The 26,737-nt window shown below is 40.9% G+C and overlaps 1 protein-coding gene and 1 long non-coding RNA gene across 7 annotated transcripts in view; one reads left to right on the top strand and one right to left on the bottom strand.

Annotated features, from left to right (window-relative positions):
• The window catches only part of LOC110533645 (vacuole membrane protein 1), a 106,835-nt gene that overhangs the window by 12,726 nt on the left and 67,372 nt on the right, over positions 1–26,737 (bottom strand). For 3 of the 5 annotated variants that reach the window (XM_021618056.3, XM_021618055.3, XM_021618057.3), the window contains exons 8-10: positions 20,567–20,647; positions 19,991–20,107; positions 17,163–17,224 (exon numbers count right to left, since the gene is read on the bottom strand). In XM_021618056.3, coding sequence (XP_021473731.2) covers positions 17,163–17,224; positions 19,991–20,107; positions 20,567–20,647 — 260 coding nt within the window. The remainder of the gene's footprint in view (positions 1–17,162; positions 17,225–19,990; positions 20,108–20,566; positions 20,648–26,737) is intronic. The other 2 variants (XM_090186349.1, XM_021618059.3) reach the window with 1 other exon arrangement.
• On the top strand, positions 21,960–26,513 carry LOC149979987 (uncharacterized). 2 transcript variants are annotated; one of them, XR_016483652.1, is made up of 2 exons: positions 21,960–22,086; positions 26,369–26,513. It is a non-coding gene; the product is annotated as an uncharacterized LOC149979987 (long non-coding RNA). The 2 variants fall into 2 exon arrangements; XR_016483651.1 differs by lacking the exon at positions 26,369–26,513 and adding an exon at positions 25,144–25,276 and having other exon boundaries at positions 21,961–22,086.

Genomic DNA, 26,737 nt, shown 5'->3' with positions numbered 1-26,737 from the left:
GAAAACTGAGGACGGATCAACAACATTGTAGTTACTCCACAATACTAACCTAAATAACAGAGTGGAAAGAAGGAAGCCTGTAAAGAATCAAATGCATCCTGTTTGCAATAAGGCAACTGCAAAAAATGTGGCACAAAAATTAACTGTAATTTTTGTCCTGAATAAAGATATGTTTGGGGCAAATCCAACACAACACATCACTGAGTACCACTATATCTTTTCAAGCATGGTGGTGGCTGCTTGAATACCTGTCATCGGCAAGGACTAGGGAGTATTTTAGGATAAAAAGAAACGTAATAAACCTGAGCACAGGCAAAATCCTAGAGGAAAACCTGGTTCAGTCTGCTTTCAAACAGACACTGGGAGACAAATTCACCTTTTATAAGGACAATTAAGGTCAAATATACACTGGAGTTGCTTACCAACACGACACTGAATGTTTCTGAGCGCCGTAGTTACAGTTTTGACTTAAATCGTCTTTCAAATCTATGACAAGACATGGAAATGGCTGTCTAGCAATGATCAACAACCAACTTGACAGAGCTTGAAGAATGAATGTACAATCCAGGTATGCAAAGCTCTTAGAGACTTACCCAGAAACACTCACAGTGGTAATTGCTGCCAAAAGTGATTCTAACATGAATGACTCAGGGGTGTGAATACTTCTGTATTTAATTTTCAATCAATTTGCAAACATTTCTAGAAACATGTTTTCACTTTTCCATTATTGGGTATTGTGTGTAGATGGGGGAGAAAAAATGTAATCACAACAACATGTGGAATAAGTCAAGGTGTATGAATACTTTTTGAAGGCACTGTGTGGTCAATCAAAACATGAAAAAAGAGGAACTACATTTTGATTCTCAATATAAATAACCTCACATGTTCCTTAAAAAAAAACTATTTAACACCATTAGATGAAGACCATGGATAAAAATGTTTGTGAAGCTCTGATAATTGCAAAATCACCTATTAGTACTATCAAGTTAAACATTCTTCCAATCATTTAAAACAAGTCTAATCAAGTATATCACCTATCTCTTCAAACACAAATTGATAACAGGGTGTTAGAGGTACAAGAGTAAACAGTTGTTATTCAGTCTCTTTGTATGGAGAAATTAGCTGTAAATAATCCCTATTTAGATACAAACCCCTACTAAAACACACCCTTTGACTTATTAGCTTGACTGTCATTGTTCTGATATCACTGCTCTGTTTGTGTTCATGTTGAATGAGTTGCCTTGGAGCAACATCCTGCCCTGCCGTGTGTTCTGGTAACAGACAGACAGCGCTGTAAAGCAGGCCTGTGACTCAGGACACAGGGTGAACAGAGGTGGACTGGACGGCTCTTTGATGACTTGTCCTCCATCTCTGGGGAGAGGTGCTCATACAGCACTTCATATAGCATCATCAGCATCATACAGACAGAGCATCACTGTACACAACAACAGACCACAGGCTGATACTAACCTATCCAAAACACTCACATCATGTTGACTAAAATCAGACAGGAATTGTGTCGTTATATCAAGTCATAATAGATTTGTTGTTTGTTGCTAATTTAATCAATGATGTTGTACAAATGACAAATACTTGGGGGAACAGGAGACAAAAACAAATGAATCAGGGATGAATAAAGCAGGCCGTATGCCGTACAATGATGATCACGCCAAACTTAAGGACACATGACACCGGACCCAGTGCATTGATCTGACCACCTACTTCACCCCCATCTCCCCCACTCTTACTTATCTGTACCTTAAACACACACAGAGAACAAAACACAGAGAACAAAACCCCTTCACAGGCCTTCAATGTGATAATGACCACATACAGTACCAGTCAAAAGTTTGGGCACACCTACTAATTCAAGGGTTATTCTTTATTTTGACTAATTTCTACAAGGCTACTTTGGAGAATGGCTACTTTGAAGAATCGAAAATATAAAATATATTTTGATTTGTTTAACACATTTTTGGTTACTACATGATTCCATGTGTCATTTCATAGTTTTGATGTCTTCACTATTATTCTACAATGTAAAAAGTAGTAAAAGTAAACAAAAGTACTGGAATGAGTAGGCGTGTCCAAACTTTTGACTGGTACTGTATACATATCACCTATATCATACTTCCCAAGTCGACCTTGCAAAAGAGGTTTTCTAACCTCAAGTGTCTTTACTGGTTAAATAAAAGTTAAATAAATAAATACAAATATCACTTATAACTGTCATTTAATAAGTCCTAATATTTTATGTACTTAGTGAAGACCACCTGGATTCTGGACAGACCGCGCAAGCTCTCCAAGTCCTTATGTATTTCTCAAACCCTCTCCGATTGAGAGAAATCTATTTTTTGAGGGCGCCAATGGCTGTAATCATAAGAAGAGGAGATGAGTAAAGAGGCTCCCCGTTGTGACTTGCATTAAACTTAACGACTGTTATAAAAACCGTCAACCCCAATCTGACCCTCCATCACTCTCTCCTCCACTCTGACCCCTCTCTCCTGTCCTCCTAAATGAGAGATCCGACTGTGTTTCCCCCTAGAGAGGCCTGGCCCGGCCTGCCACTATAGGCTTGATAAATGCCATCTTTATGAGGGCTTTTCAGGTGATCCGTCCCTCCCAGCCTTCGTTCTCAGCAGACAGTGACTAACAACTAACAACATATCTTTGATTTGATTTTGGTATTGCTAAAAAAATCTTGTGAGAGGTGAGGAGTCACCATAATCATCCAAACTTGACCTACATTTAATTAATCGCCTAGGCCTGAAGTTCACCTTCAATTAGAACACTTACTTAGTATCTGGTAAATTCCTGATAGAATTTCTGAGGAAATTTGGATAATTCTCTGTCAGATCTTTATAACTGGTCAGTTACTGATACAAACACAATTAGCCCAGGTACACATCACTCTCTCTCGCTCTCTCTCTCACTCTCCCTCTGCATCCTCCAAGCCCTCCCTATGAGCAGGGCTCAGTGCACCCTGGTCTCAATGGGTTCCCCTGATTAAATAAAAGTTCAATTTTAAAAAAGGCTCACAGGGTTAAGCTTAGTGTTAGTTGGTCTGGGAGGCAGGGAGTCAAGGAGCAGGAAAGGCCATCTGCATGGACATTGTGCTGATAATGTGCTCCACACTAAGAGATGGACTCACATGGAAATGAATACCTTCTCATGGAGAAGATCCCTTTTCCCCCATTCTCTATCCCTGCCATTCATAGGGAGACCCTCAGTCAGCCTGGTTTTTCTCCACACCAGCCCCAGTCCCTGCATCTCAATGGACCTCTCACCAATAATCCCCTCCATTGACACACAATCTGAGGGATTACTGAATTACAATACACTACATGTTACAGTGGCTGATTGACCGCGGTAGATGGGCTTCAATCAAAGTGATTGATTATCATCCATGGAATTCCCATGCTGCTTTCAAGATCTAAAATTAGTAAGTACAGTATAGTTACAGTAAGTGGGTAAAAATGCTACGAAATAACACCCACCCCACCCACACCCACACACACACACACACACACACACACACACACACACACACACACACACACACACCCCCACACAACATGGACCAATGTTTTTTTTGCTGTGAAGTGAACCACATAAGCTTTCTGAAGGACATAGCCACAATGACTCAAACCGTATGGACAACTCAGACTTAGACCAGAAATGCCGTAGTCTTGCACTGAATCAGTGTCTGAAACTATACAATATAATCATCATCATCAAGAACCCTTTCATTCCCACATGTCATCTCATGTGATCTGGCTGTTGTGTTGAATAGCTGGCATAACCCACCAGTCTCACCACTACTCCAGCTTAAATGCACAGCCGTACTGCTAGGCAGATGACACACAGCTCTATTTACCAATCAGACCCAGGGACCAAGCTACCCTTCACACGTGTCTTGCTGAGATCAAATGTTGGATGTGTAACACATTTCTCCAGCTCAATGATAGGAAATCAGAGGTTTCCATGTTTTATTTGGCCCCCACCTTGCTAGAACCCAGATTGTAGATAACCTTGGTAATCTGTCCACCAAAGTAAAGCTTATGTTCATAAGCCTTGGCGTTTTCTTTGACCCTGACCTAAACCTCGAGCTGCATGTGAAAAAGGTTGTCCAGTCCTGCTTTTATCATCTAAGAAATATAGCAAAAGTCAAATATTTTACTTCAGTCACTGATCTAGAGAAAGTTATATATGCTTTATTTCCTAGCGCCTATATTACTGTAATTCTTTGTATACACGCCTCAATCAGAAACCACCCCACCTACAGTTAGTTCAAAATGCTGCAGCTCGGCTTTTAACAGGCACCCGAAAATGTAACCATGACACCTATTTCAGCTTCTCCACACTGGCTACAAGTCACTTTTAAAAAACATTTTATGAATGACGTTTAAGCCTAGGCTTGGTTTAGCCCCGTCCTATATCTCAGATCCTTTATCTCCCTACGAGCCAGGACGCAGCCGGAGATCCTCTGGCAGGGCGCTGTGGACCATTCTAGGCTGGAGATCAGGCTGCTTCTTCTCTTTCCTCTCCATTTCCCCTTCCTCCTGTCTTTGATAGTACTTTTATTTTGATGTTGAAGCACTTTGTTACTTATATTGAAAAGCTTTATACAAATAAAGTTATTATCATTATTACTGCAGACATCAAACATCCCTTTAGGCTGGGGCTGGGGTGGAATTAATACAGTATCTAATCACTGAGCTCTCATTACTGACGCTCATCAAGCATGATTAACACAGGAAACCATACAACCTCTCCAGTTCCAATAAATAACTTACAATGATGTGTGTTTTCCTCTGGAATCCCAACCACACTGACTAGTCTTTTATCAGAGATAACAAGAGAGGGAAGTAAAGGGGGATGGTAACAAAGAAACGTGCTGATGATCTGATTACACCAGCAGAGTCATTGTGACTTGGGGGGTGTCATGATGAGTCTGGTGTGCCAAGCAGCTGTGGGACATCATATCATACAGGAAGTAGCATGATAAGCTCTATCCACTGTGATTCTTATATGAATGGTTTGGCAACACTAAACAGGGATAGGATGTGATGAAAGATTATTTATGGTTGTGGTGTGCTGGCACTCTTACCAAGAGATCAAAAATGTTGGTCTTTATTTATGATTGCTCTAGACTTCAATCAAAAGCTAAATGAGATGAGAGAGGGGCACATTCTGATCCACCATGACAACCATGACAGGAAAAGCATTCTCTTTTGATGAGGAGACATCATCATAAGTCATCAAATATAATATACCGGTGGCTTCAGTCTTATCAGGACCACCACATCATATAAAAGCTTTCTATTATGATTTAACAATATATTAAAAAAATATTGAGATGTGTTGTATGCCAAGAGCAAGTTCTGAAAGCAAAATGGATGATATACGATCAAGACTATCCTACCAACAGGGCATTAAAAACTGCGATATCTTATGTTTCACCGAATTTTGGATGAACAACGACACGGATAATATAGAGCTGGCGGGATTTTCCATGCACCGGCAGGACAGAGAAGCTACGTCTGGTAAGACGAGGGGCGGGGGTGTGTGTCTATTTGTCAATAACAGCTGGTGTGCAATGTCTAATATTAAAGAAGTCTCGAGGTATTGCTCGCCTGAGGCAGAGTAGCTTATGATAAGCTGTAGACCGCACTATCTACCAAGAGAGTTCTCATCTATATTATTCGTAGCGGCCTATTTACCATCACAAATCGTCGCTGGCACTAAGACCGCACTCAACCAGCTATATATCCAAAAGCAAACAAGAAAATACTCATCCAGAAGCGGCGCTCCTAGTGGCCGGGGACTTTAATGCAGGCAAACTCAAATCAGTTTTACCACATTTCTGCCAGCATGTCATGTGCAACCAGAGGGGAAAAAATCTAGACCACCTTTACTCCACACACAGAGACATGTACAAACCTCTCCCACCATTTGGCAAATCTGACCATGATTCTATCCTCAGAAATCCTGCTTAAAGGAAAAACTAAAGCAGGAAGCAATGGTGTAAAGTACTTAAGTAAAAATACTTTAAAGTACTACTTAAGTAGTTTTTGGGACATCTGTACTTTACTATTTATATTTTTGCCAACTTTTACTTCACTACATTCCTAAAGAAAATAATGTACTTTTTACTCCATACATTTTCCCTGACACCCAAAAGTACTCATTACATTTTGATAGGAAAATTGTCCAATTCACACACTTATCAAGAGAACATCCCTGGTCATCCCTATTGCCTCTGATCTGGCAGACTCACTAAACATAAATTATTTGTTTGTAAATTATGTCTGTGTTGGAATGTGCCCCTGGCTATCCTTCAAAAAAATATATATATGCGCTTATATACGGAATTTGAAATGGTTTATACTTTTACTTTTGATACTTAAGTACATTTTAGAAGTTCCATTTGCTTTTGATACTTAAGTACATTTAAAACCAAAAACGTAAACTTTTTTTACTCAAGTAGTATTTTACTGGGTGACTTTCACTTTTACTTGAGTCATTTCCTATTAAATGTATCTTTACTTTTACTCAAGTATGACAAATTTGTTATTTTTCCACCACTGGCAGGAAGTACCAGTGACTTGCTCAATAGAGAAGTGGCCAGATGACACGGATGCTACGCTACAGGACTGTTTTGTTAGCACAGACTGGAAGACATATCTTGCATTACTCATCTCATATGTATATACTGTATTCTATATAAAAGTAAAGAAACAATGTATACGAAATGCTTCAGTCTGGTTTTAGACCCCATCATAGCACTGAGACTGCACTCTTGAAGGTGGTAAATGGCATCAGACCGAGGCTCTGCATCTGTCCTCGTGCTTCTAGACCTTAGTGCTGCTTTTGATACCATCGATCACCATATTCTTTTGGAGAGATTGGAAACTCAAATTGGTCTACACGGAAAGGTTCTGGCCTGGTTTAGATCTTAACTGTCGGAAAGATATCAGTTTGTCTCTGTGAATGGTTTGTCCTCTGACAAATCAACTGTAAATTTCGGTGTTCCTCAAGGTTCCGATTTAGGACCACTATTGTTTTCACTATATATTTTACCTCTTGGGGATGTCATTCGAAAACATAATGTTAACTTTCACTGCTATGCGGATGACACACAGCTGTACATTTCAATGAAACATGGTGAAGCCCCAAAATTTCCCTCGCTAGAAGCATGTGTTTCAGACATAAGAAAGTGGATGGCTGCAAACTTTCTACTTTTAAACTCGGACAAAACAGATATGCTTGTTCTAGGTCCCAAGAAACAAAGAGATCTTCTGTTGAATCTGACAATTAATCTTAATGGTTGTACAGTCGTCTCAAATAAAACTGTGAAGGACCTCGGCGTTACTCTGGACCCTGATCTCTCTTTTGAAGAACATATGACAGCTTTTTTCCATCTACGTAACATTGCAAAAATCAGAAACTTTCTGTCCAAAAATGATGCAGAAAAATGAATCCATGCTTTTGTCACTTCTAGGTTAGACTACTGCAATGCTCTACTTTCCGGCTACCCGGATAAAGCACTAAATAAACGTCAGTTAGTGCTAAGTACGGCTGCTAGAATCCTGACTAGAACCAAAAATTTGATCATATTACTCCAGTGCTAGCCTCCCTACACTGGCTTCCTGTCAAGGCAAGGGCTGATTTCAAGGTTTTACTGCTAACCTACAAAGCATTACATGGGCTTGCTCCTACGTATCTCTCTGATATGGTCCTGCCGTACATACCTACACGTACGCTACGGTCACAAGACGCAGGCCTCCTAATTGTCCCTAGAATTTCTAAGAAAACAGCTGGAGGCAGGGCTTTCTCCTATAGAGCTCCATTTTTATGGAATGGTCTGCCTACCCATGTGAGAGACGCAAACTCGGTCTCAACTTTTAAGTCTTTACTGAAGACTCATCTCTTCAGTGGGTCATATGATTGAGTGTAGTCTGGCCCAGGAGTGTGAAGGTGAACGGAAAGGCTCTGGAGCAACGAACCGCCCTTGCTGTCTCTACCTGGCCGGTTCCCCTCTTTCCATTGGGATTCTCTGCCTCTAACCCTATTACAGGGGCTGAGTCACTGGCTTACTAGGGCTCTTTCATACCGTCCCTAGGACGGGTGCGTCACTTGAGAGGGTTGAGTCACTGATGTGATCTTCCTGTCTGGGTTGGCGCCCCCCCTTGGGTTGTGCCGTGGCGGAGATCTTTGTGGGCTATACTCGGCCTCGTCTCAGGACGGTAAGTTGGTGGTTGAGGATATTCCTCTAGTGGTGTGGGGGCTGTGCTTTGGCAAAGTGGGTGGGGTTATATCCTTCCTGTTTGGCCCTGTCCGGGGGTGTCATCGGATGGGGCCACAGTGTCTCCTGACCCCTCCTGTCTCAGCCTCCAGTATTTATGCTGCAGTAGTTTATGTGTCGGGGGGCTAGGGTCAGTTTGTTATATCTGGAGTACTTCTCCTGTCCTATCCAGTGTCCTGTGTGAATTTTAAGTATGCTCTCTCTAATTTTCTCTTTCTCTCTTTCTTTCTCTCTCTCTCTCGGAGGACCTGAGCCCTCGGACCATGCCTCAGGACTACCTGACATGATGACTCCTTGCTGTCCCCAGTCCACCTGACCGTGCTGCTGCTCCAGTTTCAACTGTTCTGCCTGTGATTATTATTATTTGACCATGCTGGTCATTTATGAACATTTGAACATCTTGGCCATGTTCTGTTATAATCTCCACCCGGCACAGCCAGAAGAGGACTGGCCACCCCACATAGCCTGGTTCCTCTCTAGGTTTCTTCCTAGGTTTTGGCCTTTCTAGGGAGTTTTTCCTAGCCACCGTGCTTCTACACCTGCATTGCTTGCTGTTATGGGTTTTAGGCTGGGTTTCTGTATAGCACTTTGAGATATCAGCTGATGTACGAAGGGCTACATAAATACATTTGATTTGATTTGATATACTATTCTACAGTATCTTAGTCACTTAATGTTTACATATCTGGAATTACTCATCTCATATGTATATACTGTTTTCTATACTATTCTGTGGTATCTCATTCACTTAATAATGTTTACATATCTTGCAATACTCATGTACAGTTGAAGTCAGAAGTTTACACACTTAGGTTGGAGTCATTAAAACTTGTTTTTCAACTACTCCACAAATTAGTTGTTAACAAACTATAGTTTTGGCAAGTCGGTTAGGACATCTACTTTGTGCATGACACAAGTAATTTTTCCAACAACGGATTACAGACAGATTATTTCACATGTAATTCACTGTATCACAATTCCAGTGGGCCAGAAGTTTACATACACTAAGTTGACTGTGCCTTTAAACAGCTTGAAAAATTCCAGAAAATTATGTCATGGCTTTAGAAGCTTCTGATAGGCTAATTGACTAAATTTGAGTCAATCGGAGGTGTACCTGTGGATGTATTTCAAGGCCTACCTTCAAACTCAGTGCCTCTTTGCTTGACATCATGGGAATTTTTTTTTTAAAGACCTCAGACAAAAATTGTAGACCTCCACAAGTCTGGTTCATCCTTGGGAGCAATTTCCAAATGCCTGAAGGTACCACGTTCATCTGTACAAACAATAGTAAACACCATGGGACCACACAGCCGTCATACCGCTCAGGAAGGAGACGCATTCTGTCTCCTAGAGAAGAACGTACTTTGGTGCGAAAAGTGCAAATCAATCCCAGAACAACAGCAAAGGACCTTGTGAAGAAGCTGGAGGAGACAGGTACAAAAGTATCTACATCCACAGTAAAACGAGTCCTATATCGACATAACCTGAAAGGCTGCTCAGCAAGGAAGAAACCACTGCTCCAAAACCACCTTAAAAAACCCAGACTACGGTTTGCAACTGCACATGGGGACAAAGATTGTACTTTTTGGAGAAATGTCCTCTGGTCTGATGAAACAAAAATAGAACTGTTTTGCCATAATGACCATTGTTATGTTTGGAGGAAAAAGGGGAGGCTTGCAAGCCGAAGAACACCATCCCAACCGTGAAGCACAGGGGTGGCAGCGTCATGTTGTGGGGGTGCTTTGCCGCAGGAGGGACTGGTGCACTTCACAAAATCGATGGCATCATGAGGCAGGAAAATTAGGTGGATATATTGAAGCAACATCTCAAGACATCAGTCAGGAAGTTCAAGCTTGGTCGCAAATGTGTCTTCCAAATGGAGAATGACCCCAAGCATACTTCCAAAGTTGTGGCAAAATGGCTTAAGGACAACAAAGTCAAGGTATTGGAGTGGCCATCATAAAACCCTGACCTCAATCCCTTAGAAAATTTGTGGGCGGAACTGAAAAAGCGTGAGTGAGCAAGGGGGCCTACAAACCTGACTCAGTTACACCAGCTCTGTCAGGAGGAATGGGCCAAAATTCACCCAACTCATTGTTGGAAGCTTGTGGAAGGCTACCCAAAACATTTGACCCAAGTTAAACAATTGAAAGGCAATACTACCAAATACTAATTGAGTGTATGTAAACTTCTGACCCACTGGGAATGTGATGAAAGAAATAAAAGCTGTAATAAATCACTCTCTACTATTATTCTGACATTTCACATTCTTAAAATAAAGTGGTGATCCTAACTGACCTAAGACAGGAATTTTTACTAGGAATAAATGTCAGGAATTGTGAAACACTGAGTTTAAATGTATTGGCTAAGGTGTATGTAAACTTCCGACTTCAACTGTATACTGTACTTTAGTCCATTCCGCTCTGACATAGCTCGTCCATATGTATATAGTCTTAATTCATTCCTACTTAGATTTGTGTGTATTGGGTATGTGTTGTGTAATTGGTTAGATATTGCTTGTCAGATATTACTGCACTGTCGGAGCTGGAAGCACAAGTATTTTGCTGCACTCGCAATAACATCGGCTAATCACGTGTATGAGTCCACTAAAATTTGATTTGATTTGAATATGTTCCCAGGCTTCATCCAATGGCTTTGAGGAGTATACCACCTCAGTCACTGGCTTCATCAATAAGTGCATCGACGACGTCGTCTCCACAGTCACCGTACATACATATCCCAACCAGAAGCCAGGGATTACAGGCAACATCTGCATCGAGCTAAAGTCTAGAGCTGCTGCTTTCAAGGAGCGGGACACTAATCCGCTATGCCCTCAGACGAACCATCAAACAGGCAAAGCTTCAATATAGGATTAAGATTTAATCCTACTACACGCTCGACAGATGTGTAAAGGCTTGAAAACTATTACGGACTACAAAGGGAAACCCAACCGTGAGCTACTCGGTGACGCGAGCATACCAGACGAGCGAAATGCCTTTTATGCCCGCATCGAGGCAAGCAGCACTGAAGCATGCATCAGATCACCAGCTGTTCCAAACGACTGTGTGATAATGGCCAACATTCACAAAGCCGCGGGCCCAGACGGATTACCAGGACGTGTACTCAAAGTATACGCGGACCAACTGGCAAGTGTCTTCACTGACATTTTCAACCTCTCCCTGACCGAGTCTGTATTACCTACGTGTTTCAAGCAGACCATCATGGTCCCTGTGCCCAAGGTAGCGAAGGTAACCTGTCTAAATGATTACCGCCCCGTAGCATTCACGTCGGTAGCATGAAGTGCTTTGAAAGGCTGGTCATGTCTCACTTCACCAGCATCATCCTGGATACCCTAGACCCACTCCAATTTGAATATTGCCCCAACACATCCACAGATGACTCAATCTCAATCACACTTCACACAGCCATTTCCCACCTGGACAAAAGGAACACTTATGTGAGAATGCTGTTCATTGACTACAGCTCAGCGTTCAACGCCATAGTGCCCACAAAGCTCATCACTAAGGACCCTGGGACTAAACACCTCCCTCTGCAACTGGATCCTGGACTTCCTGACAGGCCGCCCCCAGGTGGTAAGGGTAGGCAACAACACATCTGCCACACTGATCCTCAACACTTGGGCCCCTCAGGGGTGTGCGCTTATTCCCCTCCTGTATTCCCTGTTCACCCACGACTGCGTGGCCAAACACGACTCCAACACAATCATTAAGTTTGCTGACGACACAACAGTGTCTGATTACCTGATTACCGAAAACGATGAGACAGCCTATTGGGAAGAGGTCAGAGACCTGGCAGTGTGGTGCCAGGACAACAACCTCTACCTCAATGTGAGCAAGACAAAGGAGCTGATCGTGGACTACAGGAAAAGGTGGGCCAAACAAGCCCCGATTCACATCGACGGGGAGGTAGTGGAGCGGGTTGAGAATTTGAAGTTACTTGGTGTTCACATCACCAACTAACTATCATGGTCTAAACACACCAACACAGTCATGAAGAAGGCATGACAACACATTTTCCCCCTCAGGAGACTGAAAAGATTTGGCATGGGCAGATCCTCCAAAATTTCTACAGCTGCACCATCGAGAGCATCCTGACCGATTGTATCACCGCCTGGTATGGCAACTGCTCAGCTACAGAGGGTAGTGCGTACGGCCCAGTACATCACTGCGGCCAAGCTTCCTGCCATCCAGGACCTATATACTAGGCGGTGTCAGAGGAAGGCCCAAAATATTGTTAAAGACTCCAGTCACCCGTCATAGACTGTTCTCTCTGCTCCCGCACGGCAAGCGGTACCGGAGCACCAAGTCTCGGACCAAAAGGCTCCTTAACAGCTTCTACCCCTAAGCCATAAGACTGCTGAACAACTAATCAAATGGCCACCCGGACTATTTACATTGACACCCCACCATTTGTTTTTACACTGCTGCTACTCTCTGTTTATTATCTATGCAAGTCACTTTACCCCTACCTACATGTACAAATTACCTTGACTAACCTGTACCCCCGCACATCGACTCGGTACCGGTAATCCTGGTATATAGCCTCGTTATTGATATTTTATTTTGTTACTTTCGATCATTTTTCACTTTAGTTTATTTGGTAAATATTTTTTTAACTCTTTCTTGAACTGTATTGTTGGTTAAGGGCTTGTAAGTCAGCATTTCACAGTCACTGTTGTATTCGGCGCATGTGACAAATAAAGTTTGATTTGATTTACATCTCCTTTCAACTGGGTTTCATACCTGACATCTTGACCAAAAACTTGTATTTTCTTATAATTTCGAATATTGATTAAATATATGTTTTCAAAATGACCTAAAGGTCCAGGGAATATAAATTGTGTTGGTGAGAAATGATACTGTGTCTCATAAAAGGTCAAGCTATGACTTGTGATAGGGGAATTTACAGCATATTATGGTTATTTTAAAGTTGTGTGCCAGAGGTTCCTCCTCTGTGCTCAATAGCTGCCCATTGTTCAGCAGATGTTCAGATGGACTCAAATGAAAAGGGCACATCCTCAAATCTACTGGGCAAAACTGTCTGTCTGACTCTGAGCCACACAGTTTAGGCTATTCTAGTGCCAATAAGATTTATACAACAGCTTTCTGATACATTGACATGTGAACGGACTGAACAACAGAGAAATGGATCTTTACAAGTTGAGAATAGTCCAACAACACGTGCTTAAACATTTGCTTTTAAATGTCTCTTTCCCAGTGCTGTAATTGTTTGCCATTTTTCTCTAAGTGAGGTTAAAAGGGCATTGACTTAAATGTATCTGTGAAGTTATCATAAATGGCTAACCTGACTGACTGACAAGAAGAGGGAAATGAATCTACTCTCTCATATCATGTGAGAGTGAAATCATCGCAAGTCCAACGGTCAATTCATTCAAGGAATGCCATGACTTTACGCTTTCACTCCTCTTTCCATTTGAGACAGACATGGTATAGTCATCTTTTTGCAATTACATTGTAAAAGATTGCAGATGAAACAAAACAATATAACAACAATGAGGAAACTGAGGAAAAGAGAGGAAAAGATGGTGTAAATATGGTGGGATCGTTAAATGAAACAATTTCAATAAACAAATAATGGCTTTGATTTATTTCAGAACTTTCAATAAGAATAAACTAGAACAAATTTGATCTAATAAAACTTGAAAAGTCGTCTGTTATTTCACCCCACTCCAACATATACTGTACATTTTGAAAAGTGTTTTTAAAGAATTTCAAATAAGATTTGTAAGCACAGCAATGATTTGCAATGACGCAATACAGTCAATATTTGTTTGTTTGAGTAAATGAAAAACAATTAGTTAAATATTGACAGCTATCAACAGAGCTGCACAGAGAATATCTGTCTGAAGATTATACAATATGAATACTAAAGGTTAAAAAACATGTCTGTCTGAAGAATATACAATATGAATACTAAAGGTTAAAAAACATGTCTGTCTGAAGAATATACAATATGAATACTAAAGGTTAAAAAACATGTCTGTCTGAAGAATATACCATATGAATACTAAAGGTTAAAAAACATGTCTGTCTGAAGAATATACCATATGAATACTAAAGGTTAAAAAAACATGTCACAACAACGTTAACAGTCAAGTTATGAACCTTGTACTATAAAACTGGCTATACAGGAAAGCCGTTGGGGCCTGTAAGAGCAGTTTTCTCAATAATTTCAACAGAAACTAGAGTAAATATTAAAACATAATTTACTAAGAGGTCTCTTTTTATGAGCTGTGTATAGATAAATATGTGAGAAACGGTGGTTGTGATACACGCACAGGGAGAACAGAGATATCACCAGATATCATCTTCCATTCCTGTGTCTGGACATCACTAAAACCATAACGGTCTGATATGTTAAAAAAATGATTACCGACAACACAGACAACACTTTTACAGGAGATTATAACTACCAGAATTCTACCGTCCTTAACTGTACCACTGCTTACTGCGAACAACCAACATAATCTGAGCATTGTCACTGAAAGAATGGTATTCAAGACATATAAAACTGAAAAAATCCACTTCAAAAAGAAGATGATTTAGCATTGATTGCAAGTGTAAAAAAAATAAAAAGATTAAATGGAAAGAGAAAAGGAACTCTGGTGGACAATAAATAGGTCAAAACAAGCAATGAAAAGGTTCATGAATGGAAATGTGGACAGGCAGCAAAGGGGTTAAGTAAAAGTGGCAATAGGCATGGGTAGGTAGTTAAAGAGTTAATATTAAAGGGTTACAAGTAAAGGTGTGGTTAGTCCGGTAAAGGGTTAATAATAGTGAAGGTGTGTGAGGTGGAAATGTGACAGAGCCATTGCTGGATGGCAGTTTCTGTGTGAAAGCCTCACTATCAGGCAACTCTCAAGGTGGATGGGCCTCAGTCAGGAAGGAAGTTGACGGTTAACAGGTTGTAAAAAAGGGGGAAACGGTGAGTTTGTGACTTGCAGTGAAACTTTCCATTCACCTCTGATGTGTCACTCTGTATTTCTGTGGCTCAATGACGATCAGTCCCCCATGGACTGAAACTATCATAACGCTATCTATCCATCATTACACACACACAAACACACAACTATAAAATGTTTATATGATTCATACGATAATTAAATGAATAGCTTATATTGAAATAAATGAATTTGAAAAGGATATGAACAGCAATGCTGAAAACTACTCAAACCCTCACAATGCTATCTATCCATCATTATAAACATACACACACACACACACACACACACACACACACACACAAATGGCTATAAAATGTTCATATGATTCATATGATGATGAAATGAATAGCCTATATTCAAATACATTAATTTGAAAAGCATGTGAACAACAATGCTGAAAACCGTTCATGAATGATAAAACTCTCTGAACCCTTGTGAATGACCAAACAGCTTTAACTAAAATTGCCCGTTTGTCTGTTAACTCGATTTGGGAATAATCTTTCAACAAATTAGAGAAAAAAATGAAGCCTTTTATTAAAACCAGCTCTAAATAAAGCCACCAAAGTATTCATTCTTGAAACAAAGAAAAGAGCGATGAAAGAAACTGCTGGCAAGGATGAGAGCTGATGCAATCTCACAGTCTGATTTCAGCACGGCCAAGTGTGTGTGTGGGGGTGTGTGCGTGTGTGTGTGTCAGGTGCCAATTTAACACCATCCCAACCTGCTACACACACACACACAATGATCCTGGCCATGACAACTCTACAAAGGCAACAGGTTGCTTCCCCCTATACCTGGTCAGCAGGCAGCCCCATATACAGGCCAGGGTAATACATTTTTCACACCATTGTGTCGACTTAACCCGTAATGTGCTGGCTCAGATATTACTATGCTGGCCAAATGAAAGATCCTATGTTGTTTCTTTCAGCACTGTTCCAACAATTCTGGTGGATACATAACCATGTCAGTGCAGCATGGATCAGTAGTGTGAGGCAGGGTGGGCGGGTGTGAAGCCTCTATTAGCAGTAGGCTTAGTTGGGAGGCCAGACCACAGGGTCCCAGGGCTGGTGACAGTGACGTCTGACTGGACATCAGATCAGTCAGGGAGGGTGACACCAAGCCATCAGTGGTGGGCGAAGGATGGAAAAAGGACATGGCAGTTGTCGCGCCATTCTTTAAGGCACGTGTGAAATGTCTTTATCCCGTAGATATCAACAAACCCCGTTCCGCTTGAGTGCCATATGACACCAAATGAATAGCACACAATCAGTCTGTTTAAGGTCACCATGGCAAAGCAGTGCCACATCATAACAGGACCAAGATTTGAATGTAGATTTCAACCAGACCGCATGCCAGAGACAGTTCATCCTAACCTGAGAAACAATCTTACATAGAATGTCCATATTCATAGCCATCCACACCAAGTGGCAGAGCATGGCCATCATCAGCATCCAGACTAGGTAACAGACTGAGGGGTATCTCTTACAAGAGCAGCGTCAATACCATACATATTCTACTGTATAATCACCACCCTTCCAGGGTCTGTCAAATGAAGAACATGTATTCCATGCAACACAGCATGTTCCAGTTCCCCATGATTAATTCATGCTAACATTTTGGTAAGAGACCTGAGTTACATTCAGAACAAAGTTAGAATGGATTTTTCCTAAAAAGGGCACAAACGACCTCAAAATGTCACACTTGAAGCGCTCTCAACCGTCATGTTCCAAATGAACCCTTTAATGTGGGATACTACCCCTGTCATTGTCCTCCTCCATCCTGTGACACAAACACTCATGCAAGCAAGCACACACACACATTTCCATTTCTTCAGGATGTCCAATGTTACTTAGTGGCTAGGTTACTCACCCGATCAGAGACACCATCTGCTCCACTATGTGGCTGCTGAAGGTTATGATCACAAACAGTTTCTGTGAGGAAGAAAGAGAGAGACAATCAGTCAGTCTGTGGGTCTTGAGGTCATGGGGGGTACAGACAGGCCCAGCCACGGCAGTACACTCATGGTTTGATCAGTAATACCCCCTCTGCTGGACCCCCTGTAGTCAACCAACACCACATTTGGTGCCTGACAGGCGGTCAGCCCAAAACCAGCCATGAAGTGGCCCTTCAAGGCCGGGAACAAAAGTCAGAGGCCCTATGACACATTTGAACCAACGCACAGACACTCAGGTCAAGAAATGAGTCTACACAGGCAGGCTGTCTTCAGGGGGTGAGGATGAGGGAGGGTGTGGGGTTACAGCTGATACAGATAACAGTTGAAGAGGGGGATGGGAGGAGGAGTAGGAGGTGGAGAGGAGTATTGAGGGGATGGGGGGGGATCAGGAGGAGATGTGTCACTCCTCTCAGACAGACGTTTATAACAGTAAAGGGGTTTGTTTTGTTCCTGTCCAGTCTAATTCCTGCTTACTCATTGCCTCAGACTGGACACAGGAGACAGGGGGGTGGGGGGTTGGCCATTACGGCTCAATCAGACCCTATTAGGGGGCTCATTACGTCTCTGTTTACCGTTCAGTTACTGTTCAGCCACCCACTGAGCAGGAAACCAGGAAGCACTGGGTCTGGGAGAGGCCAAAATGGATGCCACTGCCCATAACAAAGACCAAGTCTAACAAATATGTTTTTGTCCTTTTTGGACTCATGAAAACCTGGTAGGGAAGTGCACAGGTTGAACATGATGATACTACCCCATTGTGCCACTCATATAGGGAATCAACACTGGAGTGGTTCTCATAATAGCAATGTGCATGTCTGTTGAAACCCCTTGAAACACAGAGCCCATAACTAAACTAGTAGGAATGTGGAAGTCAGGGAGGCTATCATAAAGGAGATGACTTCTCTCCTATTGTTTAGGCCAGACTGTGTGTCACGGGTACTGAAGGTAAATGAAAATACCAGAAACTGAGCTTTTACTGTCCACTTCTTAAATGGAAGGACATTTACTCATGTCTCCGCTCAGCTAAACCTAACGGAGCCATTTCAAAATGTTACAGATATATTATAATTAATGGACATTTTTGTAGGGGCTGTTACATTTTAGTTAGGGCAAATCAAGTCTGACTTTTTAAAGTGGAAATTACAAACTTTAGAACCATTTTTAAACATTGAATACACTGCAAGTTTGCATAAAAACAGTAATCAAATCAAAACCTAGCTAGTAAACATCACCACAAAGGACCGTCAGAAAACCAGATCCAGTTTAGAGAATGACAGGGTCAAGCGTTGTGAAAAGGTCTGGATCCTCGGGGACTCATGTGCCATTGTTAACAGGAACAGATTGTTATTGTGAACCTGAATTTACCACCTGATCTGCAGGTACAGTACAACCCAGTTATACAGCTCTCAACCCCCCCTAGTGCATTGTTCCCCTGCTTTGGCACACAAGGGAGAATGTTCACCTGTTCCCCATTACAGTCCATCATATTGCCCCTTCATTCCCTCTCTTTCATGACAAGTTAAACAACTATACATCTCTGTGACTCACAGTACAGTACAGTATACTGTCAACATAAAACTACAAAGAAGTGCCATCTAATAGAATATAATTTTCTGCATTCTTTCCAGACTTAACACAATGGGGGGAAAGAACAGGAGAAGCTGAGAGAACAGGGGTTTGTTCAGAATGTTCAGATTTAACTGTATTGTTTACAGAGGACATGATCTGTCAGGTATAGAGCATTGTGTCAGCTATATTCATTACATTTCTATCTGCAACACAGGACGTTTCATCTCACTGAATACATCCCAGGCTGACCCCAGCCAGTTATGATGGTGAGCCTGGTTTCGTTTCCAGTCAGTTTGGTGTATCATTGTAAAGCTTGCCCTGGCCGTGTCAGGCAGGTAGGGGACAGTGACACACCTCTGATTCTGCCTGGCTGTGGAGCCACAGTCATCGGCCCAAGGGGCACTAGGCCTAATTGGCTCTATGATGCTGCTGCCCACGCCACTCTCTGTGTCATCACAGGCAGTGTTTATCTACAATAGGGTTTGATCTATGGACACCACCCCACACCCACCCCTCACTGCTTGCGCATCTACAGAAAGTGAACTTAACATTACTAGTAAGATAATAAATCCTAATAAGTCAGCTTACTCCATTGGTGTTTAATTTTATTTTTATAAAATACTTTCTAGAAGAGTTAGAAAGTCTAATCCATTAAGCATACAGACACTACCATGGCACAAAGTGGATTAAGTCCTTAATCCTTGCATGCATGGGAAAACTGATTCAACTTTGACACAATAACCATCACTGTATACTTCTTTACAGTACAGATTCCCCTTTCAGTACAGAAAAAACTCAAGTGATTCAAATATCTTCTCCCTACTAAAGTACGCATCTCTGAGCGCAGCATCTTCTTTCACAAAATGGACGACCGACTCTTGCTTTCACTGGCCAAAATGGCCTCCTTACACTCTCAGTTGAGTACAGTACAGGAGGATCCCTCCTCATCCTCTTCATGGTTTTACTATCATGTCTGACATATTCATATTCAAAATAAACAGAAGCCTTGATCTATCAATTCTATAAGAAAAAAGGTTGCTTTGTCAAAATGTTATATCGAACTACAGACCTTAATAAGTAGCCTCTTTGACAGAACAAAAACATACATAAGAAAAGTGAGCTCTGTGTGCAAGACATCGATGTAAAAATGTGTGCTTGTATACAGTAAACTCACCTGAATGTGCATTTTGATTATGGCTTTCCCAATTAGTGTTGCTCCAAAAAAGGTCCAAAAGGGAACAAGGAAATGGCCACATGTTATACCTGCCAGGTCAAACAATGGATTTGGGATCTGGACAAACAGAGAATATGTATTAAATATAAGAAATTAATATGAACAACTGACAACAATTATAGAGAAAACAACTTTATTCTATAGAAAAGTGCAGGGACCCAATATACTTCAATATGCTTCAATATACTTCAGTATGCTTCAGTACAAACACTTTTGTTCAATGTTCCTATGTTTGAGGTGTTTAGCACTTACTGGAGGTATCTTACAGATTAGTAATACAATGACTGAAATCTACAGAATATACTTAGCTTTATATTTATCTTTATTAATAATCTGTTCTGTCTTCTGGTTTGAGAATCAGCAGTTCACTTTAAATAGACAGACAGTTTCATGATGCATAGAATTGCTCTTTTAAGGCTTGAATTTAACTTGAAGTCACTTTCTAGTATTTTCTATCATTAATGGGGGTGATTAAAATGTTTCAACAGAATACAGTTAATATATGATTTCACTTACAGAGGCACAGGCGAGAATTCCAAAGAATCCAACTCTCTGAACCATTTTCTGCACTGCTAGTTTTGCTCTGGTGGCAAAGTCCTGAAAAGGAGCATAAATAATGGCAAATATTTAACTGATCATTCTATACAGACCATGTAATTTTTATTCGCATTTCATCATAGCAATGTAATGTATGAATCTTTAAATGAGTAACATATTATGTTCATTTGAGCAGACTCAATTATTTCGCAGCAGTGAACACCTAAAGCTATTTTTGCAATCAATAACCTTTTCAATAATCTATGGTGATTAAAGATAGAAGGATGATCTCCGACCCATTTTAAATATCTCACAGATGAACACATAGTAGTAACATTACTAAAAATACTTCCAAAACATTGTTCATTCTATAATTTATCTGGGAACTTGTATCATTAGGAAAAATGTTTCAAAATTGTTTGAGGCTTGTCGACAAGAAGCGAATCTTAAAATAAATCGGAGATGATCCTTGCAAAATCAATACAAATCAAAGTGATCCAATAAAAACTATTGAGTTACAGTCTAAGGAATTCCATTATTAAAAAATGTCGTTATTTATAATTGATCCTCTCTAAGGAAATATCGTTGTGGTGTGTGCTGAAAGTCATTTGTGAGTTGTAATGCATTTCTGTATTTGAAATGATAAATAAATTAGACTAAAACAGGCTCGTGGAAGTTTGAGACTTAACATTACTGTTAGTAAAATGTGAGATTATGGAGCAAGATTTTAAGACTATAGAAAATATACTTACTGTAGGTTTAGGACAAACAGGTGTCTTTTTTTATCATCTCTTCTCATTTATATTTTGTATTTGTAACACACTGACCATGAAATATAAAGACAAGAAGGATGCTGGCATTTTATATGTACAAATATATCAGAGAGCAGATGATTGATTAACGAATAATATGGTTTATATCAAGTAAACCTATTTCTCTAAGAAGTAAGTGTACAATTAACATATTGAATTGTGGCAACATGACATCTTTCTATTTATTTAAAATAATATTGTGACATGCTTTACAGATTTTTCCAAGTCACTATTATCTAAATATTTATTTTCCTTCATATATCAATATTTCTTTTAACCAAAAAAGTGTTCTAAGCCCTGCAAAAGTGCTGCACACAGTCAATTGTCCTGTCAGTTGTCTAATTGGAACAATCACCCTCTGCAAACTCATCCAAACACCTTTTATACTGGGATATTATATATTCACATCCACTAACTGGCTGTTTTCAATCCAATATCATTGGGAATGTGAGGGCAAGACTAGACTTCATGGTCATTCCAATGACTCACAGATTCTTAGTAATTCTGCAGCCTTTTCCCCGCCATCTCTCCTGACAACTCAACAAAAGGCTCTTTTCAAAGCAATGACATGGATTTTTCCTCAATATACCTATGCTGGGAAGATGAGGGTTAAACTAGTTGATGTAGTTAAAAATATTTCTGGGAACTGTGACGGAAGGATGGCGGAATTATCCTGGAATGATTATGGTAAATTGGTCCTACTTCTGATGATTGTATTAGAATGCCACTAGAGATAACACTACAAATTGTATGCATGTGCTGATGTGTTTATTTTGTCTTGATTTTAGGCAAATTATTATGTTTTACAGATATTTAACTATGGCAATGCTGTAAGGTTGGTATATACATTTAAGGGGAATACTTTTTTTAAATGTAAATTCAATCTAAAAACACACTGGGGCTAATTTGTGAAATCATGTTGAGGGTATTGTCTATTTATATGTATAGATTTGTACTTAATATTGCAAAATGTATATCCAGACTTTTATTGACTGGACTCCAAAAATCTATTCTGTAGATATTGATTGCTCCATGACTGAAACTTTGATATGAAGTGTTTAAATATGTGTGTGTTTAAGTGCATATCTAACACATTATCCCTTTCATGTTCTAATCAATGGAAATGACATTAGATGACATCAACACATCTTTCCTTTGATATAACATATAAAATACATTTGACTTGTGAGCTGTAGGAGCATGTTTTACTTCTCTAAACAATGTGTTGCATGGCACAAAAATGTGTTGCATGGCACAAAGAATGTGTTGCATGGCACAAAGAATGTGTTGCATGGCACAAAGAATGTGTTGTATAGCACAAAGTCATTCCTTTTAGAGGAATGACTGGAATCATCCACTAACTTGTAGACTGACCTTTAGGTCATCTCTCAGGCTAGATCTGATATGATGCATAAACAACTCTTACCTGGCCAGACCTCACACTGCAGGCTTTCAAATGACTATACCATATTATTACTAGTTAATGGTAGTTAATATGTTCAATTGCTATAATTATTTGCAAAATGAAACTGCAATTTCAAATCAGATAGGACGTGCCCCCCAGAATTAGTAATATACTCACCCAAATCATTATGTTCTACAAGAAATGGATTAAACATCAATGCATGATGAAAATTGCTTATTTACAATGAAACAATGGTGAAAGTCCTATAAATAAAATGTTCACCCATAAAAGTAGATATTTATATATAAAGTAGATATTTATATATAAAGTAGATATTTTATGGGTGAACCTTTAATTTACAGGACTTTCACCATTGTTTCACACACATACCGGTAAATTGAAACTTGAGAGTTTAACTTGACTGGGGGGAGACTGAGGTTAGGGTATTAAGACAAGATCATGCCTAATATGGTCAACAAAGCAGTAGAGTAATGGTGGCATTGCTTCAAGAGCAGGAGCCGGCCCACAGGAAATTTTGGAGACATAGGGAGTAGACTAAAAGAGGGGGGCCCAACTGACATCCACTTTGATTGGCTCACATTTTGAATTTCTCCCTCAGATTCTATCCAATCACAGGAGCTTTCCACAAGGATAATCCTGCTTCTCTAATTCTAGCCTTCTGTTCCAAATTCTTTATTCTGTTTTTTTGTTCTTTTTTTCACCGTTTCCCCCCCCCTTTCTAAATCTTGGAGACGGAGCTGGTTGTCTGGGGGAAGGAATGTGTATGGTTTACAGCTGAACGACTCTGGACCGTCTGTTGACCACAAACACCTAACAACCACAGGACTAGAGTAGGGGATTTATGCTTCAATAACTAATAACTGTTAGGGAAATCAGCATAGTTTAGTCAATGAATCACATTTATTAGATTAAATATGATATTTGCGTTGGTATAGTTTACAAAGTTAGTGGAGTTCTGGATTTCCACTCACTTGACTGGTATAGATGAGTGAAAGGAAAATAGCTACCTCACCACTGAATCAAATGAAGGTCCCAGTGGGGGGAATATCGTGTGTTTACACGTGACATTGTCATTCACGAGCGGGACTCTCCCCTTTTCTCCTCCTGTATGTACCTTCTGTACCACAAAATTGTCCATCTTACATGACCAGTGTTCAGAAATCCAGACACCACACAATGTGTGTTGTACGCAGTTCATGGAAAATCACCATCTTGGCCAGGCTTCCACCCACGGCTGCCTCCCTCCCGTCCCCATCCCCCGCGCAGCGCGTTATCCCCCAGGGCAGGGCTTACCAGCAATTACATTTTGGAGATCTTGTCAAGGGTGCAGTGTCATTAAAACCATGGGGGCATGGCTCCAGCTTTTGGCTCTCCATCTCTTTACTCAGCACTCTGTACCCAATATTCCCCCACATCAAGATGACGCCTCCAGCGTGAAGTCAAACTCACACGTCTGATCTATCATTTATATGTTAAGGCTATTACAGTTAGTGGCCCCATCACCTGCTGTGGAGTTTGCTTCTTATTTTGCTAACTAAAGTTATGCAAATAAACATGGAATATTAGACCTCGTTAGGGTAATGTCTGAAGGTACAATAGGTCTCCCAAGGTTGAGTGACTGTCGGGGACTTCTTAGTAATGAAACAATGTCAATCACCACGGTGATTACATGGAATCCAGGTTGTAAGATTTTTTACAAGGATATTACATTATCAGAGCCTATCTGAACACATTCTATATTCACTGTTCCACAACATTTCCACACAAAGGGCACCAATGAGCACCATGTTTAGCATAATAGTTTGAATACCAATGGTTACTGTTGCCAGAGAGATGACGAAGGTTGACGCAAATAGGCAGTGGGGAAAAAAGTGAAATAGTTCACCGTTTCCCTCCTCACATGTAATGATATAGCAACCCCTATTCTAAATTGCGGGACTCTGAAAAACAGTTTATATAAACAAACCAGGCCACTCCATGTTTATGATAACAACTTACCCAGATATCAATTTATACAATTTATGCAATTTATGCATGACTCATTATGCTGATGCAAATATGTACTCTAGAACATAAATGTATGCTTTATGATGAACTGAAAGGTTTAAACATGTGGGTGGTTGGATAATTAATAATTGTGCTATTCTACAGACTTTAATAGACGTGGTGGAAGTAAGGAGTTGAAAACCATCCAAAATAGGCAGACGACAAAGCAATGTGCATCTGGAAAAGTTAAGTGTCAGTTAAGGAAAAATCAACACCCATGCACTGTTTTTCTCTCTCTCTTTTTCCTGAATGAAACTCGTTCACACACACAGAAAGGAGGACACATCTCCAGAGCGGAGCAGCGCGGGTTGATCCCTGACGGAGAGATGGCTAAAGTTCATCTCATTAACTCCCCACAAGCCCATTCCCTTCTCACACACACACACACACACACACACACACACACACACACACACACACACACACACACACACACACACACACACAGGAAGCAGAGTGGTTAAGGCTCCTGACGCAACCCAACCCCAGCCCCATAGTCCCTTCTACAAAATTCAAATCTATCGAGACAAAAAAAGTGCCCCCGAGTCCACGTTGACAAATTCTTTAACAAGCTGTGGTTGAAGGGAAGCTGGTTTTACTCTGACTCACCCCCTCCTTTCAAACAGTTTACTGGAAATAAAGGGGAGGAGGAGGGAGAGGGCACTTTCAGAGAAGTCATGTGACGGGGCTGGGCAAACCACAGCACAGAAAGCCTTTGAGTGGAGTGTAGTAGGCCAGGGGGAGGCAGGGGGGAGGACACACGCCCAGCCCAGCCCAGCCCAGCGCAGCGCAGACGGCTCTTATCCAGGATACAGGAGATACAATCCTGGGAGTTGGCAATCAAGAATTCACAGTGCTGGTTAACTACTTCCATGCCGGCCAAAAACATAAAGCACTTGAGGGAAACCACTGAATCACCATGCCACTTTTTGGACGTTGTTCATCTAGAGAGGATTCCAGGATTCATTTTCAGAACATAAGTATCATCCAAATGTTCAAACAAATGTTTTAAAAACGCAAATGTTCATGACATCAGCGTCTGGACCTGCTTAGTAAAGTCATGACTATCATTCTTGAATAAGGTCTTGAAAGGGGGGGGGGGGGCTGTGTTCTTCTGCCGTCACTCATGTGCGCCTGCTTGCGGCAGGAAGTTGGCACGTGCTCGTTCTGAGAAATGCCACTGGGTTTACGTCAAGCTCCTGGCACATTGACACCCCTATAATCTCAGAGTAAGAGAGAAGAGAGTCAGCATCTCTAACCTGCCGTGGAGCCCAAAGACACATCCGATCACAAACTCTCCCATGTTACTATTCAATCACATCTCTATTTTCTAGAATCACTTTTCTAATCTTGGTTAAAATAACAGAGAATAAAGATGCAATATAAATCCACCGCAACGAGATGTCCATAATCGCTGTGATGTCTTCCTTTAAGAATGTACAGTATAACAAGCATGCAATGCAATAAGCGGTCTCCCTCTCTCTCTCTCTCGGCCAGTGAAACAATCCACCCTCGTTGTAGGTGACAGAAGGAGAGAGAAGAAAGGAAAATAAGGCTTCTGACTCCTGCAGCTCAGCAAACTCTCCTGGTGTGAGCAACCTACTGCCAGATGCTGTCCACACACACACCCGGTGACCAGACCACACTGTAAAGATGTCAGCAGAAAGAGACAGAACAAGTAGAGAGAGAGAGAGAGAGAGAGAAAGGGAGAGAGAGAGAGAGAGAGAGAGAGAGAGAGAGAGAGAGAGAGAGAGAGAAAGAAAGAAAGAGAGAGAGAGAGAGAGAGGGAGGGAGAGAGAGAGAGAGAGAGAGAAAGGGAGGGAGGGAGGGATATCAACAGAACTAGAGAGTGTGTGACAGAGATAA

This window comes from Oncorhynchus mykiss, chromosome 10 (genome assembly GCF_057628025.1).
Source record: "Oncorhynchus mykiss isolate SJ-2025 chromosome 10, ASM5762802v1, whole genome shotgun sequence".
Taxonomy (NCBI): Eukaryota; Metazoa; Chordata; class Actinopteri; order Salmoniformes; family Salmonidae; genus Oncorhynchus; species Oncorhynchus mykiss.
Note: the sequence above shows the minus strand (reverse complement) of the source record. Positions and strands in the feature narration are given on the sequence as shown.